Source organism: Sebastes fasciatus, chromosome 14 (assembly GCF_043250625.1).
Source record: "Sebastes fasciatus isolate fSebFas1 chromosome 14, fSebFas1.pri, whole genome shotgun sequence".
In the NCBI taxonomy this organism is placed as follows: domain Eukaryota; kingdom Metazoa; phylum Chordata; class Actinopteri; order Perciformes; family Sebastidae; genus Sebastes; species Sebastes fasciatus.
Window position 1 is genome coordinate 24,627,700 of NC_133808.1, and position 26,264 is coordinate 24,653,963.

Below are 26,264 nucleotides of genomic sequence, written 5' to 3' on the forward strand. Positions count from 1 at the left end.
CATGTAATGCAGAATAAATTGAATGTGTCTGCATTTTCTAATTGGAAACAGCGACTGTTGAGTTTTCCAAATGTGAGTCAAGGTCTGCAGAAAGAAACTGCTGATTGTACTCAGTCTAAACACAAGTTTTACCTTGACTTTTTTTTAGCATGAAGAAGTTTAGTCCAAATGAGAATTTCCACACATTTCCAGTATAAAAACATGAATGCTTTTAAAGTTTTGGTCCATAACTGATTCAAAACATGAATTCAGTGGAAATCTTACAAACTCACAGTCATGTTGTGCTTTAAATGTTCTTGCTTGTCGCTTGCCTTTATGATGGAAGTTTGTTTTCCATGCTTGGCACGACTGCATCTTTTCAACTCCTAATTCCATCTGTGAACTTGAAATCCCAAGAGGAGGATCAGATAAGACCTTTTTTTTTAAAGGATTGTGTCTTTCTCTTTGTGGTTTTCCACAAATATGTGCCGCCTCTGTTGGCCAGAGTCTCAGTCGGCAAGCCAGATGGGAACTTTATTACCCGCGCTGATCAAACAAACAGTGATGTAAGATGACTGTGAAAGGTAGTGTGTGTGGTAAGCTCTCAGAGTTGCACACGAGAGACTCCTGGAAAAAGTAACAAGCGTTTAGCTCAGACTTGGAAGGCGTCAGTGTGTGGGACTGTTGGCTTCTCTAGTAGCTCTCCTCAGCGTGAGCTTGTTGGCCGGCCGGCTTTCGGTTGCATCAGTGTGTGTTTTTTAATGTGCCAAAAAGCCTCCTTCATGAACACTGTCGGGGGAGATGCAGTGGTCTAATGTGGTGTGTATAGAGGACCAAAGTCCCCCAGCTAGTGCCATGGTGATGAATAGTGTTTGCACTTGTCTGCCCGTGCAGTTTAGCGTAGTGAGGCGTGCGTCTTGTGTTAGCCCTGCATCAACAGAGGTGGACCGGTGACTGACTGGACCATGAAAAGCCTTCAGCAGCCTCTGGTAAAGGAGGATTTTCTGACGCCACGGAGCATCCAAAGTCCTGTGACTGATATGTTGTTGCCTCATCAACTGTGTGACACACCAGATCCCATTTGTGTTACTTTCTAGTGTTGAAAGGGTACAAATCACACTTCGTCTTCAAGTCCACCATCCTAACAAAGACTTTTCCCCCTGTGCCGTTTTACTCGGAACATTTTCCACCCATTCAATTTAACTGCTTAAACTCTCCGTCCTCAGTCTCCCCGTGGAACTGGAGTAATAACACTGTACATTTTCATTCTGCTCACTGCTGCTTTGTTAAGTCCACTACAGCTGCTTTCTCCATTCACTTATGGCAAACCGAGCCAGACCAAGTGTTTGACAGCATGTTGTGCAGACGACGCCGGAGCTGCTAATGCAGAGTAGTCAGGGGAACATTTGAGTGTAGTCATATACTATAACACAGTGAGAAATGGTAACCATGCAGGGTTCTCCTGTGTGCATTTATTTGATAGCTGATAAGTGGTTCGGCCACTTTAGAGCTATTGTTACTCGTAAAGTGCAACAGCTTGGACCCTGAGGGGCGAAAAGAAGAGTGTCGACCATATTATTTGCGCAAACTAGAAAGTCCATAAGCAGGGGTTTTATATATATAACTCTCTCCTCTTAGAGTGGACTGTGTGTGCGTATAGATATAAGTATGCTTTATGTTCTGCAGGTAATGGCATTTTACAGATTCAGACTGTTGCCTGACATTGGAGCCATTTGGAGCTGCGAGTCCGTGGTAAAGGCTCTTAGCTTTCACCTGGTCTAGTCTATCCATAGTATATAAATCACTCTTGGTTTTTGCAGTGTGTTTCTACTACAAAGTGAAATAAGTATGCATAAAGGCCCGGACACACCAACCCGACATCAAAGAACCAGCGGCGACGAAGGCCACCAGTTGCGTCGCCACACGTCTTGTCCAAAAAGTTGCACTTGAACACACCGCAAAGACTGCAGCCGACGGCCAATTACCACGTACGTTCTGCGCCTGCGGGAGATTAAATAACTCTCTACACCAGCAGGTAGCGGTAGTCTGTATTTGTCATTTAAAAAGGGAAACCGGGAGACCGAAGACTGCGGATATACAAGCCGTTGTTATGATACGTACATGAAACAAAGCGGCGTTTGCCGACCATTTTCACACCACTCTCACTCGACGCTTAGCTTCATCCCAGATGGCCATGTTGTTGTGAAAATATCCGTCTATTGGAGTGATCAGATGAGATGAAAATTATTCCTTTAGGCTGAACAGCCAATCAAATTCAAACTCAACATGCTGAATAGGCTGAAAAACCTCTGACACGGGCAGACTAGAGCCGACGGTGCTGGACACAACTAAAAAACTATAGGCCGACGGATGTACCTGTATGAGACACGCCAGGCTTTCCATTAACTACAATGTAAAACCCATCCGCGGAAACAGTTAACACTCTGAGAAAGTGCTACGGAAGTGTGGGGATGTAGTTTAAAGAGCAAAATGACACACACACACACACAGGGAGGGTCTGAGGGGGGGTGGAAGGGTCGAACAAACACAAGACTTTCATCCAGGTTGGGAGCGTGCTGTTCGTGTCCCGTGCGTTACGTTTCACTTTCATGTTACAGCTGTTCATTCGCATACCGTGTTCACAACGTTCAGTTTCACTTTTTAACTATACAAACGTAGTAGTTTTAAGCCCAACCATAGTTCTTTCCTAAACCTGGTCTTTCCTAAAGTGGTTTTGATGCCAAAACCTAAAGTGATGCCAAGGGGCAAATGGCCAAAATTGAGGAAGCTATCGTAGCTTAGAAGTTGTGTTGCACGATCCATTTAACCTCGTCTGTCGGGGGTCTGTCACTGCTGCCTGCTCCACAAAAGAGCAATGATTTTTCAGACAATCATGTGACAGGATGTGATCAGGCCTTTTAGTAAAAATGTCTGCTGTTGAAAAGGCCTCTGATCACCACATTTTGATTCAGATGTTGCTGAAACCTGATTAGTGCATCGCCATTTTCCAACTGAGCCCCGCACACCTCAAATTAGCAACAAGCACACAGACCAAAAATAAAAACTAAATCTCTCGTGACGTTACCAGAACTGTTCCAACATTGTTGTCCCTCTTTGCTCATAGTAAGAAGCTAATAAAGAAAGCTAACACGTCAGACAGTTGTTCCTATCAAGGTTCTGTATAACCATAATAATGGTATGGTTGTTTGATCCTTTGTCATTTTGATCACCAGCTGTAGTCTCATGTTATGCAAACCTACCCGTCTCCCTGCTGTTTGAGCTGTATTGTAAATAAAGCGCGGTGTTTGTTTGGGTTACAGGTTTATGTTTAACCAGACTGGAAGGTTGGGCGGCATGAAAACTCCATTCGCCTTCGGAAACGCGTGAGCTTTTGACAGGGAAGATAGAAATCATCAACTCGGCAGTCGTTAAGTGCAAGTTGTTCCAAGAGGTTTTTCAGTTTGTTCAGTCTTTCAGTGTGCCGGCATGAGGAGTGCCAGTTTGTTCGTGTGTGTGTGTGCCAGCCTTCGCTCACACGCACACACAGATATATACACCTGGAGCGATGTTGAGGACTCTAAATTCCAGGTCACTTTCTCAGGCAGCAGCAGCTCGCTCTCTGCCCCTCTAAAACCTCCGTCCTCTCTGTTCTGGCCCGCTCTCTGGCACAGCCCCATGCCTCGCCGCTGCTCCATTAGGGAGGGCTCTAATCTCCATCATTGCCAGCAGCCTGTGATGTTGTGACGCTCCTGCCCCCACCACCCGACAAGGCCGGCTCGACCTGCGGGGAATTTTACAGACTATTACGCCGCATAATGCGTTTTTATTATCATTTGTTTGCACATAGACGCCCCCTGTGTTCTCAAACAACCGCTCCCAAGGTAGAATGACGCCAATCATCTCTCTCTCTCTCGCACAATACCCAGTTTGCTTTCTCACAGACCGCATGTGAGCTTGCTTTGTTGATCAAAAATGAACATTTCAAAATTGATAGCCACTCTGAGCTGCGCCCGTAACAGCTGGTTTATTGGCTCCACTTTTTGTATTTTCTCTAGTACTTGTGTGTTTTTGCATGCATGCGAATGCATGCGAATGCCTGCGCGGTCGTTGACCTGTGGTTGAGTGACTTTCCTCCTCGCTAAAGGACAGAACAAAACAAGTGGCCTCAGACGAGGGCCTGTAAATAATATATGTACATTTAATGGTGTTTTTTCATGTCCTCGTAGCTTGATCTGGGAAATGTAGGTCAGTGTCAGGGAGCAACGTGTGTCTCAATATTGGTGGTATGCATTGAAATGCCAGGTCCAGCCCACCCATCACATCAAATCTCTCACGCATGCTTTATTTTGCTTCTAAATACAGCACTTTAATCTGTGAGGAATTATAGATCAAACTCCAATTTAAGATTAAATTCTGTAACTTGTACTATATGTCATATGTGTAGGATCAAAACAGTGACTCAGTAGTGTCCTTCTCCTGACATTCAAGGTGCTGTAGTTGATTTAGCCAGCATGCTGCGCATTGCGTGACATCAAGAGGAGGGGAGGGGGGGACTGTTTAGTGCCAGCAGCGGGTGTTCTGTTGAATTTATATTGCAGATAGCGGAGGATGACTAATGGCAGAGTTGTACCAGGATGTCCTAGCAAAAAGTAATTATTAGAGAAGCGCTCTCCAGATCCAGATCTAGCTATTTGAAAGATGTTTTTTTCTAACAGAATCTAATGTTTTTGACGCACGAGGTCAGCATTTAATGTGCCAAACTTAAATGATGTGTAAACGTCCATCTGCCACCACACAGGCGCCGCGCCAGGCAGGGTTTTTGGAGACGCGCATCCAGACGAGGACATTTTGACCACAAGTTTCGCTACATCACTGATTTCATGAGATTTAGATTTGAGATTAATAGCAGCTAAACCATGTGATGCTTACCTCCTTAACATGCATCAAAGAGATTTAATCAATCTCTCTGATGCAAAATGCATCAGAGAGATTGATAAAGCAGGACACTTCTAATCCAGTTAGTTAGAGGCATTCGCTAAAGGTTCATAGTAGGGTCACTTTGATTTAGACGGATAAAACGAGTGTATTAAAAAAACTAAAATCATAGTAACTGGTAGTTTTTTTGTCCTTTGTGTGTATACTGAGGCAAACCAGGAAAACAAAAATCTGTTATTCCCAACATAGACTGGTTGTATTCGTCATTTCTCCACCCCTCAGCAGTGAGGATAATCCCCTGAGTTTAATCAAGGCCGTCAGGTTTTCTCTTTTGGATCCTGTACAACAGTTAACAGCAGGCAGCAACTCTTATTAATGGGATTGTGTCACTGGCTGCCTAGAAGCCAGTTCCAAATGTGGGGTAGTGGGTTATCAGCAGAGTAGCTGAGGGCACGCAGCAGCAGCATCCAGGCTGCAGACAGATGCAATATGTTGTTGGTCAGGATGGCACAGGCACTCCGGCGACATGGACCCGTACTGTCCTCCCCCGGGTCATTAGGAGCTTCAGCATCTGTGTTCACTGTCCTTTAAACTCCTGTTTGTTCATACCAGACTAGACTCAGCACTTCCACTGTAGCATGTCTATGCACTTACTGTGTCAGGCTTTGCAGTAGCTGGGAAGTGAACTACTTTGCAGTAATTGTGGTTTGACCAGTATTGATTGTGGAGGGCTTGTACATACGTCATCAGATGCTCTGGATGACCAATATTCAATAATGGTCATGAATTGTTTGTGAGTTCGAGTGTATTTATATTCAAAGTATATAAATGTTTGTTTGGAATTCTTACTCAAGGAATCTATCTATTTAAAGCGGCATTCTCGAAGATTTTCATTTAAGTAAATGTCTGTTAAGTCACTATCTATTGCCAAAGGAGGTAACACAATGGTGATTGAGCCTATGGCCTAGGGCTGCCGTTGACCAAAGAAATTCTTAGTCGACTAGCACTCATACAATTTTTTCGACAGATCTGTAAAACCTAGTTTCTCCACAAAGAATCACACAAAAGCACCACTATTTTTTATTTTACTTTTATTTTACCAGATAAATCTTGTGTTTACCAGATATGTGCTCACAAGTTTCTTGAAAATAAGGCATTCAGCATGAAAAAAAGCATAAAAAACGATTTATGGCTAAAGAAATCTTAGTCTATTAAGACCAAAATGACGATTAGTCGACTAATCGACAATGAGGGGGCAGCCCTACTATGACCCACTGATGAAAGTATTGCAGTATTTATATATTTGCAGTATTATGAACTGGGTGTCTGTGGCGACTAATAGTAGTTGACTAATCTGTCGTTTTGGTCCTAATCGACTAATATTTCTTTAGTCGATTAGTTGTTTTTTTAATGCGGAATGACTTATTTTCTAGAAGCGTATGAGCACATCTCTGGTAAACACAAGATTTAAAGTGGTGCTTTTGTGTGATTGTTTGTGGAGAAACTCAGTTTTACAGATCCGTATGGTATGAGTGCTAGTCTACTAAGAGTTTCTTTGGTTGAAGACAGCCCTGGTGTCGACATTCCTGGAAAAAAAATGTTGTATACAGTTTTTCTCCATTGTATACACACAACAAATGGACCTATGCACACAATCCTGAAAACTTGAAGCTCATGTATCAACAAAAACTTTCCCTTTGTTTTCACTCAAAGAGAAATTCTAAATCAACCAGGACTGGAAATCTTGAGGATTGAAACTTTAACCTAATGTAATACTCTGTTGTTCGGCTCTGTTGTGGGCTTCATAATGCTCCAGCAAAGCCGCAGCTTTATGAAGCCCTGCAGACAACACATGTCGTGAGATCACAGAGCAGGTGATTTCATCCCTCCAGAGGATCAGCAACTATGCAAAAAGGAAATATCTTGATTTAAAACTGCGTCGCAGACAACCGGAGCAGCTGGTAGACATGAGCCGTCGCTGGGGATGTTTTGGCACAATGCCATCAGACTAGTCGGCAGGCACAAAGTAACAGACCTCGCTGGACTGTGTTGACTAGTAAGCAAATATTTCTCCCCCCTGCTTCGTACATGATGCCTCCGAGTCGAGATCGAGCTGTTACAGCCCTTTTATTAAATGTCTTAATTTCAAAAGAGAATCAATCACTTTTCAACATTCTTCCCCCCCGCTCTGTCTCGGCCCACCTTTCAAAGATTTGTTCATGCTGAGAGTGAGAGTGAGAGTAGTTTTGGAACTGAATCTTGCCTCCCACTAAGAGCTGGGCAACTTCTTTATGGGCCAATAACATTGTGCCCTGCAGGGGAACAGAAGCCAGGGGAAAAGTGAAGTGGAAATCTACGCAGGGAATCCATTTTTCATTTTTTTCCAGGAATGTCATGCTGCTCCGAAGTTGCTGCTAAAAGTTGATTTGACATCTGATAGAGGGTTATGTCTTGTAGACAGAGTGAGAGGTTTTGTGCTGAAGTGTTGGAGCTCCGAGTCGTCGTGTTTTGGCTGCCGGCCAATTGTTTTGGATCAAATACAGTATTATCCTCCTGATCCAGTTGTTTAATCCCCAAACACGAACTTCACACGCCACATCTGCGGCTGCATTATCAGATATTTGTTGTGACATTAATCCATGCAGAACGTTTTATTCCCCCCCCTACAGAGTGTCATGTGTCAGCTAATTTTGGGGCTTCTTCTAAGCATATCTGAAACAGAGTGCATTATTGCCATATTTTTATTCTGTATCAGCCAGTTTCTGTTTCTAGTTATGCAAAAAAAAAAGACGAGTATTGAACAATAGATGACGACATGGCCTCAGCTAGTAGCCTGTTGTGGACGGCCTGTCACAACAGTAGACTTTGGGTTTGTAGTGCAGCAAAGCCCTGTATCAAGGCCCTGAATGTGTCCCAGGCCCCTCTTTTATCTCCAGCCCTATAGCGTTGGGATTACTGTCCCAAAGGAGACGGGAGGCAACGCTGGACTGAAAACTGCCACCCCCAGCAGTGTCTTTGTCACGGTGCCCTCCAGCCCACATCCTTTACCGGCCACAAATATTACACTGCTGCAGACGAGCGAGAGGGCTGCAGACAAAAGCTATGAAGCAGTTTTATTTCTTTGATTTATAAGAAGCCCCGAAAACAGGAGCAGATTCCAGCTGAGCGGACGCCCAGAGGTCAAGGGCAAAGTTCCCTCAGTTATGTAATAGCCTATGGGACATTCTCACATGCCACGGGACGGAATAGCCAATCAAAAGGCCCCGCTCCTCCCCTGGAGTCAAACCACTGCTGTACAAACACGTCCACCCCGGAGTTTATTTGCATTGGCTAAGTTTAGGACTGTTTATTTTCTGATCAGAGAATGCCTCTTATAAAACTTTGTCAGGAGACCTCACAAATAATGGACAACAAACGTACAATAATGACCTAATGGATGCAATAAAGTGATAAAACATAGTGAGGTCCAACAAATGGGTAATGTGCATTTTATTCCTCAAAACACATGCAAAGCTGATTTTTAAAAGATATATTTGAAGTCATGCATTGTTTATATCCGTGTTTGCTTGCTGCTGGCAGTTTTCTTCTTCACTGACTTCACTGTTATGTTTGTCTGCACATCACCAACACCGCCTGTTGATCAGCATGATAGTACGAATCACGCCGCTTGAGTACTTGCATGTGTGCTTCATGGGGCCCACACATAGAAACATTGCTCTATAGCGCTAACGGTAGGGATGTCACAATACCAGAAAATTAGTAGTTGATGCCAATACCAGTGAAATTCCACGATTCTTGATACCAATTTGATACCAGGGTAAAAACAAAAGTGAAACAATAAATCCCATGTACTTCAACATACACTCCTTTTATTACCGTTTGCATACTGGTTTTTGTTAAGAAGTTAAACAGGTCATAATTCCCTCTCTATTATCTATTTTAACATCTGGATTTATTCAAGTTTCTCGCCAAAAACTAAATTTTACAAGATTACATTTGAACACATCATGACAATGTTAGAATTTACCTTTGCCCACTTTACTGAATAGAGCCTGAACGCATCATAATGTAAATCAATGTCACATCTCGTGTTGAAATCGGCAGGACGAGCTCTCATCCTGTTGATTTCAACATGGATTTGTTGTCTACAATATAGCATTATCAGGGAAAATGTGAGTTTACTGCATCCCAAACACATTTTCTATCGTCCCCGGGAGTATGGGATGCTGTTAGTCTTGTACTGTAGTAGAACAAGTACCCACGTTTTCAGAATTTTGGCATCGACTTGGTACCGAAGTATCTGTTCTCTTGATATCCCCACCTACTACAGGTCAAAAACTCCACATGGTACCTTTTTAACTTACATTATGTTTGATGTGTCTCTTCCTTCCTCTGTGTTTCTGTGCAGGGGGGGACACCTGCAGCCAAGATGGAGGTGAAAACGTCACTTCTAGACAACATGATCGGGGTTGGCGACATGGTCCTCCTAGAACCCCTGTCTGAAGACTCGTTCATCGAGAACCTGAGGAACCGCTTTGACCACAATGAGATCTACGTAAGTCTACCAACTTGATTGTATCAGTATAACTGAACCTCAGTGTGTCGTACCAGACTCTTCTGCTCGTCCCAGCCTCCAAAGACGGATATAGATGGCTTCCCAAAGGAAAGATACTTTTCATAACTCCATTGTTCTTTCGTTCCCTCACTCGTTTTAGTCTCGGCCACAGTAACCAACCAATCAATAAATCACATCACCGAGGAATGTAGATGATGCCTTTTTTAAATGAGGCATGTAATCCAGAGCTCAGGGACAAGAAGGGACTGACAGGCTGTAGAAGACAGGGGGTTGTTGGACTATCATCCCCGCATCAGACAAATGGTTGTGGGCTTTGTGCTGCGGCACTCCACGACTCTTCTCTGCAGGTTTCGCTGCTCTCGCCGTCAGCCAAGATGATTACAGCTCTGCTCTGGTTGCTGTTGGCTCACAGGGCTCGGGGCCCAAGGGATGATGTCACCTCATATAGCGATGATTGCCTTAGCGGCGCGCTAGATATTTCGCCGAGATGCAGCCCACATCCTGCTGAGGAATGGGAATGGCGCTTTCACATTTTCTGATGCCCTCAATTTTCTGTTCTAAACTATAAGCTCAGAGCTTTTTGATTTCCTGTGTGGTGCTGACCTAAATGTTGTGGAACTAGTTAAACACACAGTTGTGCCATTTAAAAAAAAATAAAAATACTTATGTAATAAACGCTCCTCCAAGAGCTGGAAAATCTGTCTGATATTACCTTTTTAGTGTAGTACTGACTGCCTAGAAGGTAGAAATGACATTTTCATGGAAAGGTAAATCACACGGCTGGAAGTTTATAATGGAAGCTTTTCGGTGGCATAAGCTGCACCTCAAGAGTGATGACCAGGAAAAGCACTGAAGCCTATACTTATCCAATAAATCTGTGGTGTGCAACCCTTGCATGTGAATGTATTTTTCCCTCTTGTGGCATCATTCCTTACAAATGGTACCCAACCCCCCACTCCCAAACTATCATATGACAGCTCACAGCAGAAGAAACATGGCTTTGTTTCCCAGAGGGACAGAGCATCATGTATCCAATAACTCAGTGGAAAATCAAAGAGAATGAAAATCTCCCTGTTAACTGATGCCCTGCTTCTTATGTCTGACTCTTCCTCTTTTCTTCTGAGAAAGAAGAATCAATGAGTGTTTATTTAATTCCTGAAACGCTCTTTGTTTTAACCATTAGCTCTTGCATTGTGAGTTGCATGATGTCCTCTTTTCCTGTAAACTGTAGCAGGAGGATCAGCCCCAATCTTCATACTAAATTGATTCTCTAAAAGTGTAACTAACTAGCATCTATGGAAATCTTTCTACATCATTTCTGAGTTTTCAGTCCCACCCATTTTTAATTAGCCATAACCCCTTTAGTTCCTAAAGGCCTTTTCACACCAAGCGCCAATTTTTCAAATGATAATGATCTTTAAATGAACAGAAGTCATATCTAAGCTGCCTTGTACACAGATTTCCGAACTGTCATGCTGAAGCGATGGATTTCCAACATTGTGAGTGACAAAGAAAGAAAATGATTAATTTATGTAGCTGTTGGGCAAGTGATGCATCATCCAAGCAGCTATAATTCTGGTGCCTGAACAGATGGCATTTTATAACAAGCAGGACAGCGGATGTAGAAATGCCAAAGAAGGAAATCATTCAAAAGAAAAATGTCCAACTACCTGGACAATACGGACAACGTCTGCGTACATTATCGACCTCTGCTGATAGACATGGTATCCTTTGAGTAAAAACCTGTCCAACCTTTTTTTTTGCTGAGAAAAGTTTAACTTTTTTCAGCTTTGAATCTGAAAAAAAAGGCACTGCTTTTGATCAGAAATGGTAATATGCATTTTAATTTTTAGTTTATAGACTATACATTTCTTCTGGATTTGGTGTGGAAAGGGTTAAAAGCCCTCAGTTCATAGCTGTTTCTATGGTAGCTAATAATAGTATGTTCTGATGTGATCTGTCAGAGATCAATGCAAGTCGTGATTTTCTTAATGATCTGCAGAGGCTGAAATAATAAAAAATACATTTCTAGTGTGCTTTGTGCTTTTGGTTAAGAGAACCCCACATGAACACGTGATACTGTGTTTACATTGCACCCTCTCTCTTTCCCTTTGTTACCTGTCCTCTCTGCACTTGAAAAGGCCTCATTTTGCCCCCAGTGGGCTATTGAACGAGAGGCGGTGGGAGGTTGTGGTGTTGCCACGGGGAAGGCCATGCTCCACTCTTGTCAGAGTGGGTTACGCAACAGCCATTACCATGGAAAGCAAGGAAAATGTTTCAGGTTGCGGTTTCAAAGTGCTCTCTGGGCTCGCTGTTGTGAGCGTAGGAGGATGAGGAAGATGATGGCTGGTTACATTTCGCTTTCAGAAATATCTGACAAGTGTTATCTGTTGAAGAGGACCTGTGTGAATGTTACATAAAGGTGTTCTTTTATGTGGAAATGTGAGACAGAAAAGCAGTGTTTTTTTATGTTTGCTGATATTTGATTAAAAACCCACTGCTGACATGTTGGATATATCTTGCATTTTAAGTACTATTAGGTAATTGACTATTATGTATTATGTAATTTAATCAATGTTTTTAATGGGATGGACGCAGGAGTCCGGTCTCAAGTCCACTTTTTGGAAGTCTTGCACTCGTCTTGGACTCGTGCCTCGTTGGACTCGGACTTGTCTTGGTCCCGGGCTCGGCTATTCAGAACTGGTCGAGTTGTTCCTGGCTGCTGATTTGGAATCAGTTGTACAGCATAATCGCAATAAATAAATTGAAAATGAAAATGTAATGTCCCTGCTTGTGGGCATATTAGGGGTGGTCCCAGGGTAGAGACGTCAGTAGCACATATCGTATCAAATTCAAGGTTTATGACTGTAACGTTAGACTCTAATGGTCCTCAGACTTAAATTCTATGCATTGATTTGTTCGATGTTAGAAGATAGATCAATATTGTTTATAGATTATTTCTGTCCATCCTAACACATTAATCACTATATTGGCATTGGAGAGACACTATTGCCTATTAAGGTCTTGAGCAGGACTCAATTTGCTCTGGACTCGGTCTTGACTTGGTCTCGTCTGCTTTAGGATTTGGTCTCGATGGACGTAACCTAAATGGATTCTTTTTAAAAGATTGAAGAAGTTACCTAATGTCTAGGCCTGTCAGGCATTGGTACGGCAGAATGAATACTTGCACACATGGACACATACACTTACTAAAACCCACCTTCAGCACCTTGACCTCTTTGCAGTCTGTGTTTACTACCCAGCCTACAGATTCCATAAACCTTTCCTAGTTTTTACGTGTCTTCACTTTCACTTCAGGCGTTGCGTGCCTCGGCAATGCATTAATAAAACCCAGCTGGCAAAAGCTGACAGAATTCTTCCCACCTGGACTTAATAATTAACACCCAAAGGGACGGAGGGGAGGAAAAGTTGTTGGAACCAGTCTGTGTAAAACTGAAAAAAATGTTGGATCCACGCTAACTGTTTCATTTGTTCTTCTCCCTCCAGACATACATTGGCAGTGTGGTGATCTCCATGAACCCCTACAGGTCCCTGCCCATCTTCACGCCAGACAAAGTGGAGGAGTATCGCAACAGGAACTTCTATGAACTCAGTCCACACATGTGAGTCCGCCTCCCAGGTCTCCTCCGAAACTAGTATCTATGTAAATGTCCTGCTTAAGGCTCGAGCACTTAAGAGTTTAACAGTGAGGTTTTCAATTTCATGTGAATCTTTTTTTTGTCGCTGTAACAAAGAACTGGTGAGGATGGAACTTCACACACGTTTTTTTTCAAACGCTTTGTTAGTGTGAATGTTTTTGAGCAGGAACTGGCATCTGTCTGCTGAAGATACAGCAAACCTCTGTAAGGATTATCAATTTGGAGCCAGTGATTAATGAGGGGGAGGGGTGCCGAGATCAGAGGGACACTGGCTCTTGCACGAAGAGTCAGTCTGGGGCTCTTGCTGGCCATTCAGCAGCGTGGCATGCCATCTGTCCACTGGCTACACTAAGTCAGCATTGCTGTGAGGCTGCCAAGATAAAACAAAGCCCGGCACTCGTCAATTAGCCGGCTGTGTCTCTAGGCTGCAGCAAAACCCCTCCGAGAGACAGACTGAAAGAGCGAGAGTGCCCTTGTCCCAGAACAGACATGCTCCCTGTGGACAAAAGCAAGCTCCCTGGCTTTACTTTACAGCCAGCTATACAGAACTGACATGAGACAGTTTCAGGCTGTTTTGCCTCCCTTTTTTCTCCCTTTTAGTTTTACAGACCCCATCTCTCCACTCTTTTCTTTACTCGTAAGGACTGCTGGTGTGTAGACGGAGGTTTTCAGCTACTCAGTGCACTGTTATAGAGCAATCCATCAAGTTTTTAGGAGGTGTCCCGATTTACCCGTCGAGAGATGATGACTTTACAAGAAATTCCTTATTGAACATAACAATTCTGTCCTTGCTGGCTGTTGTTGGCTTAAAGGTGGGACATGCTGCTCTGGTAAACACTAGAGGTATAAGAAAAATATTGCGATATTATGTTTTGTGATGCTGTATCGATTCTCCAAAACACTATCGATTTTTAATTAATTTTTTACATGCAAACAAACATTAACTCAGTCAATACTTTATTTGCAAAGAGATGCCCCCTCTCAGTGTATGTGCCCTCTCAAAGTAGTGCTATGATGTTGGATGTTACAGGGATTGCTTAAAAATTGTTAACTTTTTTACATGTGTTTTATGCATATGGTGGTGTGTTCCTAAAATTAGATTTATAAAATAGCAGTATTGTCGCCTTGCTTACGGTAACGCAATATATTAAATCGTAACCCCTGTATCATGATACCTATCATATCGCCAGATTCTTGCCAACACACAGCCCTAATGAACACAGCTCATCAGAGAATGTCTTTTATTTTTCTGTGAAATCTGCCATTGAGACAATTTTGTGAAAAAAACAAATGCCCAAATTTCCCACCAATGTCCCAAACCGATTATGCACTTCTGTGAACTCTAACAAAAACCAAACATGTACGTTGCTACAAGGATAACCCAAGGAATGTTAATATTGGGGCATTTAAACAACCGTGCAGTTTTGCCATGGAAAAGTATTCTCAAGATGATGTAGATAGTTAGGCCTTTAAGGCTAAATAGCAAACCATTTGTCAAAGTCTTTGAAAGATAATTTTCATACCGACATGAACCGAAACCAGAGGCTGTGTTAGAAAGGCAGTGGAAAAAGGATTTGTATGAGCTAAACATGCAAAACATTGGTATGATGCTTAAAGCTGCTAACTTAAAAACAGGCGACAGATGAAATGCTTGTTGCCTGTTTCAGGAAAATCGGTTTTGTTGTCATTTGCATGAGACTAAATGACTTCTCTGGTGTCTCTCTGAGCCGTTCCAACTGATCTGGCTGAAAATTTAAAAATCAAGACCATGTCTAAGCCATCTGTGTAACCAGAGATATCATGATAGCCTATAATGAAATGTGTCTACCATCCATCTCCTAATAAAGCTGAACCAGCTGCAGTAGAATAAACAACCAGAAAACCGTCCAAACTAGAAGCATTGTCAAATAGAAAGAAGGCTGCAACGTCCCTCTCTGTTCCCTACTTCTGCATCTCTAGTGATGGATGACTTGGTTGCACTGGCAAAAAGAAATGCTTTCTATTGACTGAAATGCACATCCTCTAAACACGCTGGAAATCATCTTACCATTAGTCTTTAAGTAAAGAAGATTAAAGCCCAGTTTAATAGGACAGACTCTTGTACGAGACCTCAAATGCCAGTCAAAGGCAGGTTGTTTCAACATGTCACATAAATTGATCTTAATCCTCCGGTCAGGCCATCTGGACCAAGCTTTGTGGCTTTGCATTGATCGACCTCAAGTAATGTTAAAACCCTGAGTCCTGTCAAAAGCATCAGCACAGTTACTCTCAACTCCATGTCATTTTTAGCAAACAAAATGTCTCTATACTGTTACCACAGTTCATGCCACCGCTCCATGTAGGCTACTTGAGCTTTGGTCACACAATATACCATTGTGTCATCTATTTAATTTGAATTAATGTATTTAATCTATCTGGAGATACAAGGCGTCTTATTAAAAGATGAGAAGAGAGATGGCAGTTTTCATCTCTGTGCTTTAAATGTGGATATTCTTTCACACAGTAAACAAGCATTCGGGGTCGACGCAAATTGATGTTTGAGGTGCAAACACTGGAGGTGGAGCAGCGTTGCCAGATGTACGATAATTATCATATTTGTATGATAATTTTGCCCTCTGTACGATCAATAATACCCAAAAGTGCCATCATGTACGATAATTTGACCACTTTGTGATGTTTACAATCAGTAGTTGGTTTAAATCTGCACAGTTTAATTTGAATTCATTTCCAGATGAATCCAACGTCTGTGTTTACGCATCTTTTCTCACGCGACCGCTTTCCTGCCAATCACGCTTGGTGTAGGCTATGATGTTAATGAGCGTGACTCGCGAGCACGGCTGCTTGACTCTTATTTGAAGAGAGTTTGCACGGGCGATAGCTTTGAATGCCCCAGTAAGCCCAGTTATTTATTTATGTCCTTAACTGTTACCATGCAGAATATGAACTGGCTTCCAGTCGTTGTAATTTGATTTTGTAATATAGGCTATTACAAATATTGCCAAACTGATGGACTTATGGAAACATATATCCATGTATAGTACATACATGGATGGTTGTAGTTTAGGAACACATTCGGATGTTGCAATTTGACTAAATTTGACTTGACTGGTATTCAAAGCAGAGCAGAGACTAAGCATTACTACATGTGATTTAAATGCATCGTTTCTCATGCCTTAAACACAAGGCAAATCATCTTTTTTCCCTATTAGAGCTCACATCTTCACAGTAATTTGGCTAAGTTATTTTAAGGCCACAGTAAATGCCTTTATTGGACAACGCATTCTTTAAATCAGTTTAAAAAACAGAAACTAAAAAAGATTTTATGAGAATCCGCCTCGCCATACGGTGCTTGTAAAAGTTTAGCCTTAATATTATATTAGTATTGTATTATTTGCTTCAGCTGTAGCTCTGCAGTCATACAGTTTTGCAGCCAAGAGTGCTATATTTGACTTTTGAGCAAGGCAGAGGAAAAAATCAATGCGTGGATATCTGGCCTGCTGAGATGACAGAACAGTTAGTTGGCATACTTTTTTTTTAGAAAGAAAACAGAGAAATATAGTGTACAGTCAATGTTGATAAATAAAAAATGACTTCCAATTCCTGGTGATGTTTCCAAACTACAAAAAGTTTCTGTTTTTCATGACCCTGTTTTTTGCCTGGCTGAGCTTCAGCTGGCTGAGGGGCATTATTACTGCAGTGACTGAAGGGGATCAGTGTTGAGCTTTAATTAAGGTAACAACAGGGGGTCCCAGGAATCTTCCTCTTCCTGTCTTTGATCCTCATCACACACTTGGAACAGTATAAAGTCAGCAGCTCAGAATAGGTTGCATCAGTCAAGGCCAAAGTAGTTCACTGGGGTGTTTGCACTGACTGACTGTTCTGTTCAAGTGGTGCAAAGTTACACCGTGTCACCAAAAGTTTTCACCAGTAGGGCTGGGCGATATAGACAAAATCTTCTCTCATGATATAGGTCATTTCATACTGAGTATTTTCTCATTTTAAGAAGTTGAGTGCAAAATGAACATATCTGTTTTAAGTGAAATTAAAGAGAAGAGTACATACAATATAATCGTTTTGACTATATATTGTATATCATCATATTGCCCAGCCCTATTCACCAGTAGTTTTTTTTTCTTCTGATGTATGGCTAGGCAATAAGGCAAAACAGCCATTACAACTTCACTTATTTTACAATGAATAGATAATGATGACTATCTTTTAACTATAATTGTCTTATTGTACTAAATTAGCATGATTGCATGATCAACTGAAAGAAAGTGTTTGAAGTATGAAACTTTGAAAAGCATGCATTGGTGATTATCATGTTGTATTCATGTTGTCGAAAGCTTGATGGACAAAATGAACGTTAATTTTCTAGAACAAAAAGAACATTTTGTCACATGATTATTTGCAGCCTGATGGAAACTTTGGGGAATTTTTTTACTGAACATATTCAAGAGCAAAATAACTCATGTCATTACTCCTGATGGTACATTTTTAGTGTTTATTTAATGAAGCTACAGGCTCCATTGAATTTCTCACCTTACTGTCACTGCAGAGATATTTTACAGAACAAATAACAAGCAACAGATAACTACTCAACAGTTAAACCCCCTTCAGAAGCAGCACACACCCACACACACCGTGTAAATAACACTGCCATGTTGGTCAGCATCACCCACTCAGAGGCTGAGGTTTAACATTTTGTATATAACCTTAGACATCACCAACGTCCCACTGTACAAAGCCGTGCACATTGACAAAATATAACAACTGGTCCTCTCTTTCGTCAGAACACATAGCACGGTCTGTGTAGGAAAGTTCATTCATTGTCTAAGTTGGTGTTGTGGGAATTGTCTGGATAGTGGATGAGATGAAAGATTAATCTTAAGGTTATTGATTAAAGGTGCCCGAGCAGGATTAGCTTTGTAAAACATGCTGCTTTTAATGAATGCCGTTGCATCATCATTTGCTCATCGTGTGTTTGTCTGCATCTCTAATGGGTGTCTGAAATACCGTGTGAATGACTGGCAGTGTTTTTGTGTCTTTTGTCTGAGCACAAGTAAGGAAACGGTGAGTGTGTGCAGGTGCTCACTCATTTCACACCTGCTCTTGTAATCCCCAGACAAATAGAGGAATGTGTTTGTGTGTGTGCACATCAGCTGGAGGGAGAAGAACTGCAGCTGCTCTCTAGCTCTAAAGTTGTTATAGACTAATTGCCTGTTACGTTCCATCTTAATTAGAGTTACCGCAGATAAACACGGCTCTTGCCCAGGCTAGAGACCAGTACCGTATATATCGATCAATTAAGGAAAAGACGGTAGATGCTTCTAGTTGTCAAGTGAAGTTTACCAAGCCTGTCACAATATACAGATTGTGATTCAGGTACACTTTCTTCAACTGAATTGAAGCAAATAAGTTATATTACAGGAAAAACAAAACAAATGCATGGATCAGTGAGAATGCATGTACCAGCTACTAGCTACAGGAAGCATGTCATAAACATAGATGGCAATAATCTAATTTCTGGAAATAGTGACAGATGTAGTATCTAGGGTTGATACATCAATATAGATCAATATATTGATTCAATGATCAACGATCCAATATCATCGATGCAAAGTCAAAACATTGATATACATATCGTCCTCTTTAAGACACGCCTTTATTTTGAAATACAAACAGTGCTCAAACATGAGAAATGTGGCACTTTATAGTGAACAAGATGTCTATTTTTATACTTTTTATTAAAAAGAATTGATTGATTTTCATTAAAATGTCTGAAAGAACCCAGTAATAAAATTGTCAAATGATATTTTAGTTGCTTTTTGTGAGTTGATATAAATGTGATCGTGTTAATGATATTGTCTCATATCGATCGCAGGCCCCTGAATTTAATCGAATCGCAATCGTATCGTGTCAGACTTTGTGATATCAGCAAATATTGTTTTGTTGTCCAAAGAATCGATAGGCTAAAATATTGTATCGTAATGAAACTTGTGATACTGAACACAAAATCCACATATAGTCAAATTATGTCAGGAAATTGTATCAAAACTAACTAACATCAAAACAAAAATACCTCGATGTCAGAAAAACTGCATGTGGCCGTGCATGTGTCTCTGGAAATGAGAATGAACTCTCCAGCTGGGTTTACAGACGACCACTCATGTGTCCATCATTTCCTCTGCCGGCCAATTTAGCAAAATGCGTCTCTGCCCAGATGAGGCGCCTCATAATTAACTGGCAGGTGTTTCCCTCCCCTCTACACAAAGTCGAAGCATTAGAGATGAACTAATCAGTGGCCTTTCTCCATGCACAGCAGCATTACAGATGGCCTGGAGGCATCTTTTGTGTGTCCTGTGCCGCCCAAGCCATACACAGATTGAGAGAAGTGTGTATGTGTGTGTGTGTGTGTGTGGACGGGCATGTCTCTAGGGTAGGATCGGATTTCCCAAATGTTTAATGAGCTATTGAGACCCCCGATGCTTTCGGCGCTCGGTGCCACTAGAGCGTTGGCTACAGGGGGGCATCACGACTGACTAATGGAGCAAAGAGGCCCCGTGCAAGGCGTATGTCGGGGTTTCAGCTGTTATCCTGCCAGCTTTGACTATGAAATCTGCTTTGTTGTAGAGGCATCTAGGAATATTATCTCTCTGTAAGTTGTTTATTCATACCATTTATTCTTAAGGTGTGTGTTCTTGCAATGCCTCATCATAGCATGATGATACCCAGGTCACCTTTCACTCAGTTTGGTAAAGATTTTACCTTTGCTCTTGTACAACTACAGTATTACTCCACACAATAAATAAGTTTGTCATTATCTCTAGAATGAGTATGACGTTAAAACCCTTGATTGTCCCAACTATAATAAAACACTAAATGAATAAAACTGCAGTGTGTACACATTCTTAGCCAAGAACATGACGCACATTGAATCATTCATTGCAGTAGCTGCAGTTTCCAGTGAGAGGCCTGTGCCATCCATGTCAAAGGCACTGATGAAGACCAGAGATCGCATGTGGGGGAGTAAGCTACTTGTACTGAGTGCCTGCCTGACCAGGAACACAATAGAAGCATTCCTTCTATGCAATCTCGACCTATACGTGATGTGTATGTTCATTACGACTGCACAGAACTGTTCATGTGGCTTTTGTAGTAATCCTGTATTTAGCTACATTAGATCCATTGCCGTTGTAAAAGCCCTGGCATCACAGGCTTCTTTCCATCAAATTGCTGCCAAGTTTGTGAGAGCAAATTGACGAGGCTATATTGTGGAACACAAAACTGCCCCATTTGTTTTAGGATTCATTTGATCAATAGGCATGAGCCTCGGTGTTGTTTTACATGCAGGATGTTGGATTAAGATAAAAGATCCATGGTAACCTACCGCTCTATCCGTGGGTAGGGTGGACTTTGGAGCCATTTACTGCATCATGGCACCTGTGTTTACCTTTCCATCGTGCGATAATATGAATCTACTACTATAGTGAAGGCATGACGCACCCTACTCTGCCTCCGATTGGCTTACCCTGATACTCTTACCCTAACCCGATCAATCTCACTCCTCATGCCTAAACCTAACCAATCAAAACCATCGAAGGTAACGAGTACGAGCCAATCGGAGGCTGCATAGAGCGTGTAATGCCTTCTCCGGGATTCACAATTTGCCCCTTACCTTGTATTATATGCTGTTTAAACTCCCCAAGTTGAGCTGTGTGAGTACAGTTTTGTTTTGCAGCAGACACAAGTGTCAGAGTTTGTTGTAAAATCTCAAACTGTAGGGAAACTGATTGCACAGGAGGTCCTTAATAAGATATAAGGATGGTAGTCCTGTTTGATGTCCTTGTTTCTTACTGTCACATAAAAGAAAGATACCATCGACAGACGCATCTCTGTAAGATAGTACATATCTTTTTTGATCTGTGCTTTCTTCCTCTTATTTTATCCATCAGAGCTGCAGTTATTCGGTAACGAGCTTAAGCCATGTGCACACTGTTTTGGTGTTATATAAGAAAGACTGTGTTCAAGGAGACCCACATGAGCTGCAGCACAGAACCTGTACGTAGGTAGATTTAAGTGGGCACTTGTCGAAATGGCATTTTGACTCAGGTGGGCAGAGCGAGTCCTCTCCAGCATGTGTGTTGGCGTAATGGTGGTGAGCTCGGCGAACCTAGAGAGACGTGACTGGGAAAGTGTGTGTGTGTGTTGTTTTTTTCCACCCACTTCTTCAACCCAATAATAAGATGCAAATGTATTAAATTGGATATTGAAACCGTTTCTAAACAACTGCTTCATTTGTGCATACAGGCAGCAGTTTTATTAGATACCCACAAATATGATTGCAACTAAGGATTATTTTCATCGTTGATTAATCTGTTGATTATCTTCTTGATTGATTGATTAGTTGTTTGGTCTATAAAATGTCAGAAAATGTCAATCAGTGTTTCCTAAAGCCCAAAATGACGTCTTCAAATGTGTTGTTTTGTCCATAACTCAGAGATATTCCCTTTACTGTCATAGAGGAGTAAAGAAACCAGAAAATATTCACTTTTAAGAAGCTGGAATCTGAGAATTTTGACTTTTTGTTCTTTCAAAAATACTGAAATCGATAATCAAAATAGTTGGAGATTAATCTTCCAGTATGTTGTTAATAGCTTTCCCTTGTTCACTTTGGAGAGCTGTCCCTTACCACATATAATAACCACAGTGTCCCTGGTTCGGGTTTGGTGTGGGACTTTATTTGTATGTCATCCCCCTCTCTCTCCATGTAGCCTGCCGCTACACTTTCCAGCTGTGACAAAAGGCAAAATGCCAGTGAGCAGTGCAAATATTATAATCCTGTATATATTATAATACAGGCTTGTAGTTCTACCTCAGTGGTTGTGCCGTTTTGCATATTGCGTTTCTCCTACTGTGTGAACCAGGTTCTGTTTGGTAGCATATCGTATCTGAGGTTACTAAGCCCGGTGGTAATCATTAATAGTGAAAGGTTATGAATTCCTCTGTTGTTTTCAAAGATAATGCCCCTACCTGCTGATAGGTTCACACAATACTGATTAAACATTGCCCGCGCTGTCATTCATTGCTTATGTGAGCTTAAGATTTTATTTTATAGATTTTATTTTATATGTGACTGTCCATTAACCATTGTAAACTCTCTCCATTCATAGCCAGAACGATGGGTATTGAGCTTTGTATCTGTGTACACAGCTTGCATAACAACACGTGAGAGGCATACCGAAATGGAGGCAAATAGATAAGACTCATATCAGTGGTGTAGAATATTGTTCTGCCATGGAACCTTATATCTTTGACAATAATAACACATATATATTTTATTTTTTAGTGGCAGTCATCAAGAGGCACACATATTTCCATTCATTCGTTGAAGATGCTATGAAACTATTATCTGCACAAAAAGACCAAAGTTTTATCATTATGTTAGGATAAATTTTTTGGGTCTAACTGTGACTAAATCTCTTTTTATAAGTGCATTCGAATCAACTTTTTTGTGCATTTGGCCATACACAGCAGTACTCGATGTAGACAGTGAAACATCAGTTATTGATGGATGACTGCAGCTCCCGCTGTTGAACGGCTGCAGTGCTGCTTTCACTGTGCAGCTGGTGCACAGTCATGGTGGGGCAGCGTGTGATTGGTCACATGAAATCAAACAAGCTGTCAAACCGATGTGGAAGTGATTTGTGCGTATTGAAGATTCGGTTGGTTGTGGAAAGACCTCCCAAAGGGCCCGACTATGGACCATAAGGGTCATGCTGGCATTACACAGAGAAACTGTGAATTGCACATTGTAGCGGGGTTAAGCTTGTGTCAGGTAATGTCCACTGCCAAGCTAGCTTTTTGCATTGGAGCTTGGACAATTTATATTATAAAAAGATGATAAATTAGGGGAAAATTACTGTGACATCACCCATTGGTTTATGGACATTTTGAAGCCTTGAGTTTGGCATATTGGCTGTCACTATCTTGTTTTTTTGCAACCTGAAGTGACACGAGAGGGTGGAGCTAAGTGCAACCGAACACTGGTCTTTAGTTCAGCTGAGGCAGCTCACCTCTGCTATACAATGCAGCAGGAGTCCGTAGCCCCTTTTACACAAAGATCCTGCAATAGCCTACTGGCGTAAAGAAGATCCACGATTATGCCGGCTTTGCTTTTTACACTGAATCAAACAACACCTGCATAATGTTGCCACAGTGTGTGATTTTTAGATGGCGTTCTGGAAGCAAAATGCATGTAGACCTTTCATGCCGGCCATCCCCTTTACACAGACGTCGATTCGGCTCTGTTACTACCTCCGCCTGGGAACCCACAAATCTGTTTTACTCAACCAGCTTACAGGTGTTAAATCAACCCACGGTGTATGCAGCAGGGTCATGTCCCTCTTACCTTTTTAACTGTAATATTTCATTGCAAACTTTATTTTGGCTCTGGAAAAAGAAGCCCTTGACAACTTGAATCCCTTCTACTAAAACCTCTCAGTCTGTGGCCTCCTCATTTCCTGGTGTGGAGCGGGAGAAGTTGTCACCCACCACTGTGGTGCTCATGTGGAACCAACATCACACTGTCGGTCAGACCCACAATGACTCGGTCTGTTGTCTGAATGGGCTCAGTGGGTCACATGGTCACCCTGAGGCCGTGTTGCTTCTTTGAGGGCATGCCAAGTGATCTTGTACTAAATTAGGCATAACCGTTTATTTCTATGCCGCCTTTGTGTGCGTGCGAGTGTGTGTGTATACTGTGCAGGCGGTGTTGCGATGCCTCTAGGGCTCAAAGATTACACGATTTATTTCACATTGTGAAAGACACATCAAACGTAGTAGATAAGATATCAGCCGCTTTTCAGATCGGGTCGTAGGTCATCCACAAATAATGTTGAGATGAGATCATTCCAATGCAGCTGCAGTAGAGTTAACTACTAGACTAGTTTGTTTCACAGAAGGTCAGTTGGTCTATCAGCAGGACTATGTATGCTTCAGTGTCGAGACGTGTTTTACATTGCAAGGGTCTCTGAGAGCCTGAAGTGACCGGAGACTCTGCCACAGTGGAAGGCTGAGACACGGAGAGCAAGATGAAGAGAGGAAGTCCTCAAACCTGACAGAGCTGGTGCTTTCTGGGCTATAAAAAGACATCTTGCTCTTCTGTTTCCATCATCCTGTCTGTGGCTGCGCACATGTGGCCGCGCACATGTGGCCATGTATTTTTTTTTCCCTTTAAGTGTGTTTTTCTATATCTTCTCTCCAAAGGCACAAGGCCTTCATTTATCATTGTATGAAATCTCATGACTCAGACAATCCGGTCAACTCTTTTAGCCCTTTTAAACACCCGATAATTGGGAGCCATTTGAATATCTTTTTCTTTCTTTTTTTAAATATGCTTCTTCTCTCCGAACCCGCTCAGAAGAGTCTTTGTTTGAGTTTGACTTTGAGGATGTTTTGCTAACTTACTCAGCGGGCTTATTTCCTGCTTTTCCAAGGATCAGACAAACAACATGAATCTGTGTTTTCCCCTGCTGTGGAACACTAAATTGCTGTGTAGTAAAGTAAATTAAAGCCCTGGACCCCCCTCGAACTTTGATGTATGGGTGGGGGGGGGAGTATCAATGAGTAATTTAGCAGAGGTCTCGGGCAACCCGGAGCGAGTGTTGAATAAATTAGAGATCTGTGGCAGCACCACTTCACTCTGAGCTTTTAATTTAGAGAGTCGGAGGTATTCATTATTGCACCTCGTAGGTCGCACAATTAGAGTGCTCTTTTCAACATGAGACTGTTACCACGATCTTGTGTCAGATGTTTTGCCCTGCGTGCTGAGCTTTTTCCTTGCCACCTGTTTTTACAGCGACACGTTGTCGTAACCAATACGCAGATGTGCCACATCTGTCTGAAACACACCAGCGTGTTTCGCCAGCAATCTTCTGAATGCATGCCACTGTACTCCGAATGTGTGTACCCGCTCTTCCACCTCGCCATAAAGCATCAGGAAAGCGTTGCTTCCTTGGCTTCTCCGTCGGAGCTGGGCGGATTTCCTGTGGCCTCTGGAGAAGCCAGATCACACTGAGATCACAGGCCCACCCCCCATGCTTACAAACACATAATAGAACTGGATTTAGCATCAAAGTACTGAACAGGGTTTATCCATTTTAGGGCTGGAAAATGAACCAAGATGTACTTTCCTCTAATGTGCTGCATGTCAGTATGAAGACATGGCCTCTGAGACAGATTATTATTGTTTGCAAATGTCCTGTCATCTCCCGGTAGCTCATATATTACAGCTTCATTAGCATCTATAAATCAGGACTTTAAAGTGTGCTGAATCTGCCCGCGGAGTACTCCACCCTTTTTAAGATTCAGGTCACACACTGCCGGCCCATCATCTCCTCCTGTGCCCCAGTTACCAGGAGGTTGGTAGTAAAAACAACTGACTAGACTATTTTCTACTGCTTACCTCATGCCAGTGTGGCTTTGTGTTCACCGCTGCCACGTGCAAGTCCAAATTACAGCCTGCAGGCAGATGTGAAGGGGAGGTACCAAGCAGCACTTATGGACCAAAAGGAAGGCCCTCTTCCCAGGCTAACCCCCCCCCCCGACACACACACACACACACAGCTCCACACACTGATCAGGGCGGCCTTAGGGATTTCGGTGCCTCACTCACTGCTTCCTCTGCCTTTGATGGTGACCTTGGTGCTTCATCATCATTTTAACTTCCACGTTTGTGAAGTGGTACCAGCCTGTTGCTGCGGCCCTAATGATAGCACAATGTTCTTGCCACAGGGATGAACATTAATTATAATTCTGCCTTGTTTTTCTAGCTTTTGTATGTGGGATAAAAAAATACAGATTAGTTTCTTGTGAGCAGTCAGATGTGGCTTTTTTTCTCATCATCATCATCTGGACTTGTACAATTTTGGGCGTGGCCCCCTCGCCTCTGCTGACTTCTATTCATATTGTGATTATGTGATGGCCATTCATATTCATATGACTAGCTGTGTTTGGCAAAGGACCTCCCACTCCCATTTTACACCCCTCACCTTCTCCTGGTACACTCCCCCTCCCACCGGCCTCCTCTGGGGGTGACATAATTGTGTGATGGT

The 26,264-nt window shown here is 42.2% G+C and overlaps 1 protein-coding gene across 6 annotated transcripts in view; it reads left to right on the top strand.

Moving 5' to 3' along the window:
- The window catches only part of myo1b (myosin IB), a 72,553-nt gene that overhangs the window by 1,291 nt on the left and 44,998 nt on the right, over positions 1–26,264 (top strand). For 5 of the 6 annotated variants that reach the window (XM_074657489.1, XM_074657493.1, XM_074657492.1 and 2 more), the window contains exons 2-3: positions 9,323–9,469; positions 12,998–13,113. In XM_074657489.1, coding sequence (XP_074513590.1) covers positions 9,344–9,469; positions 12,998–13,113 — 242 coding nt within the window. In that variant the 5' untranslated portion in view covers positions 9,323–9,343. Of the gene's footprint in view, positions 1–8,372; positions 8,392–9,322; positions 9,470–12,997; positions 13,114–26,264 lie in introns of those variants that run through there. The other variant, XM_074657491.1, reaches the window with a different exon arrangement.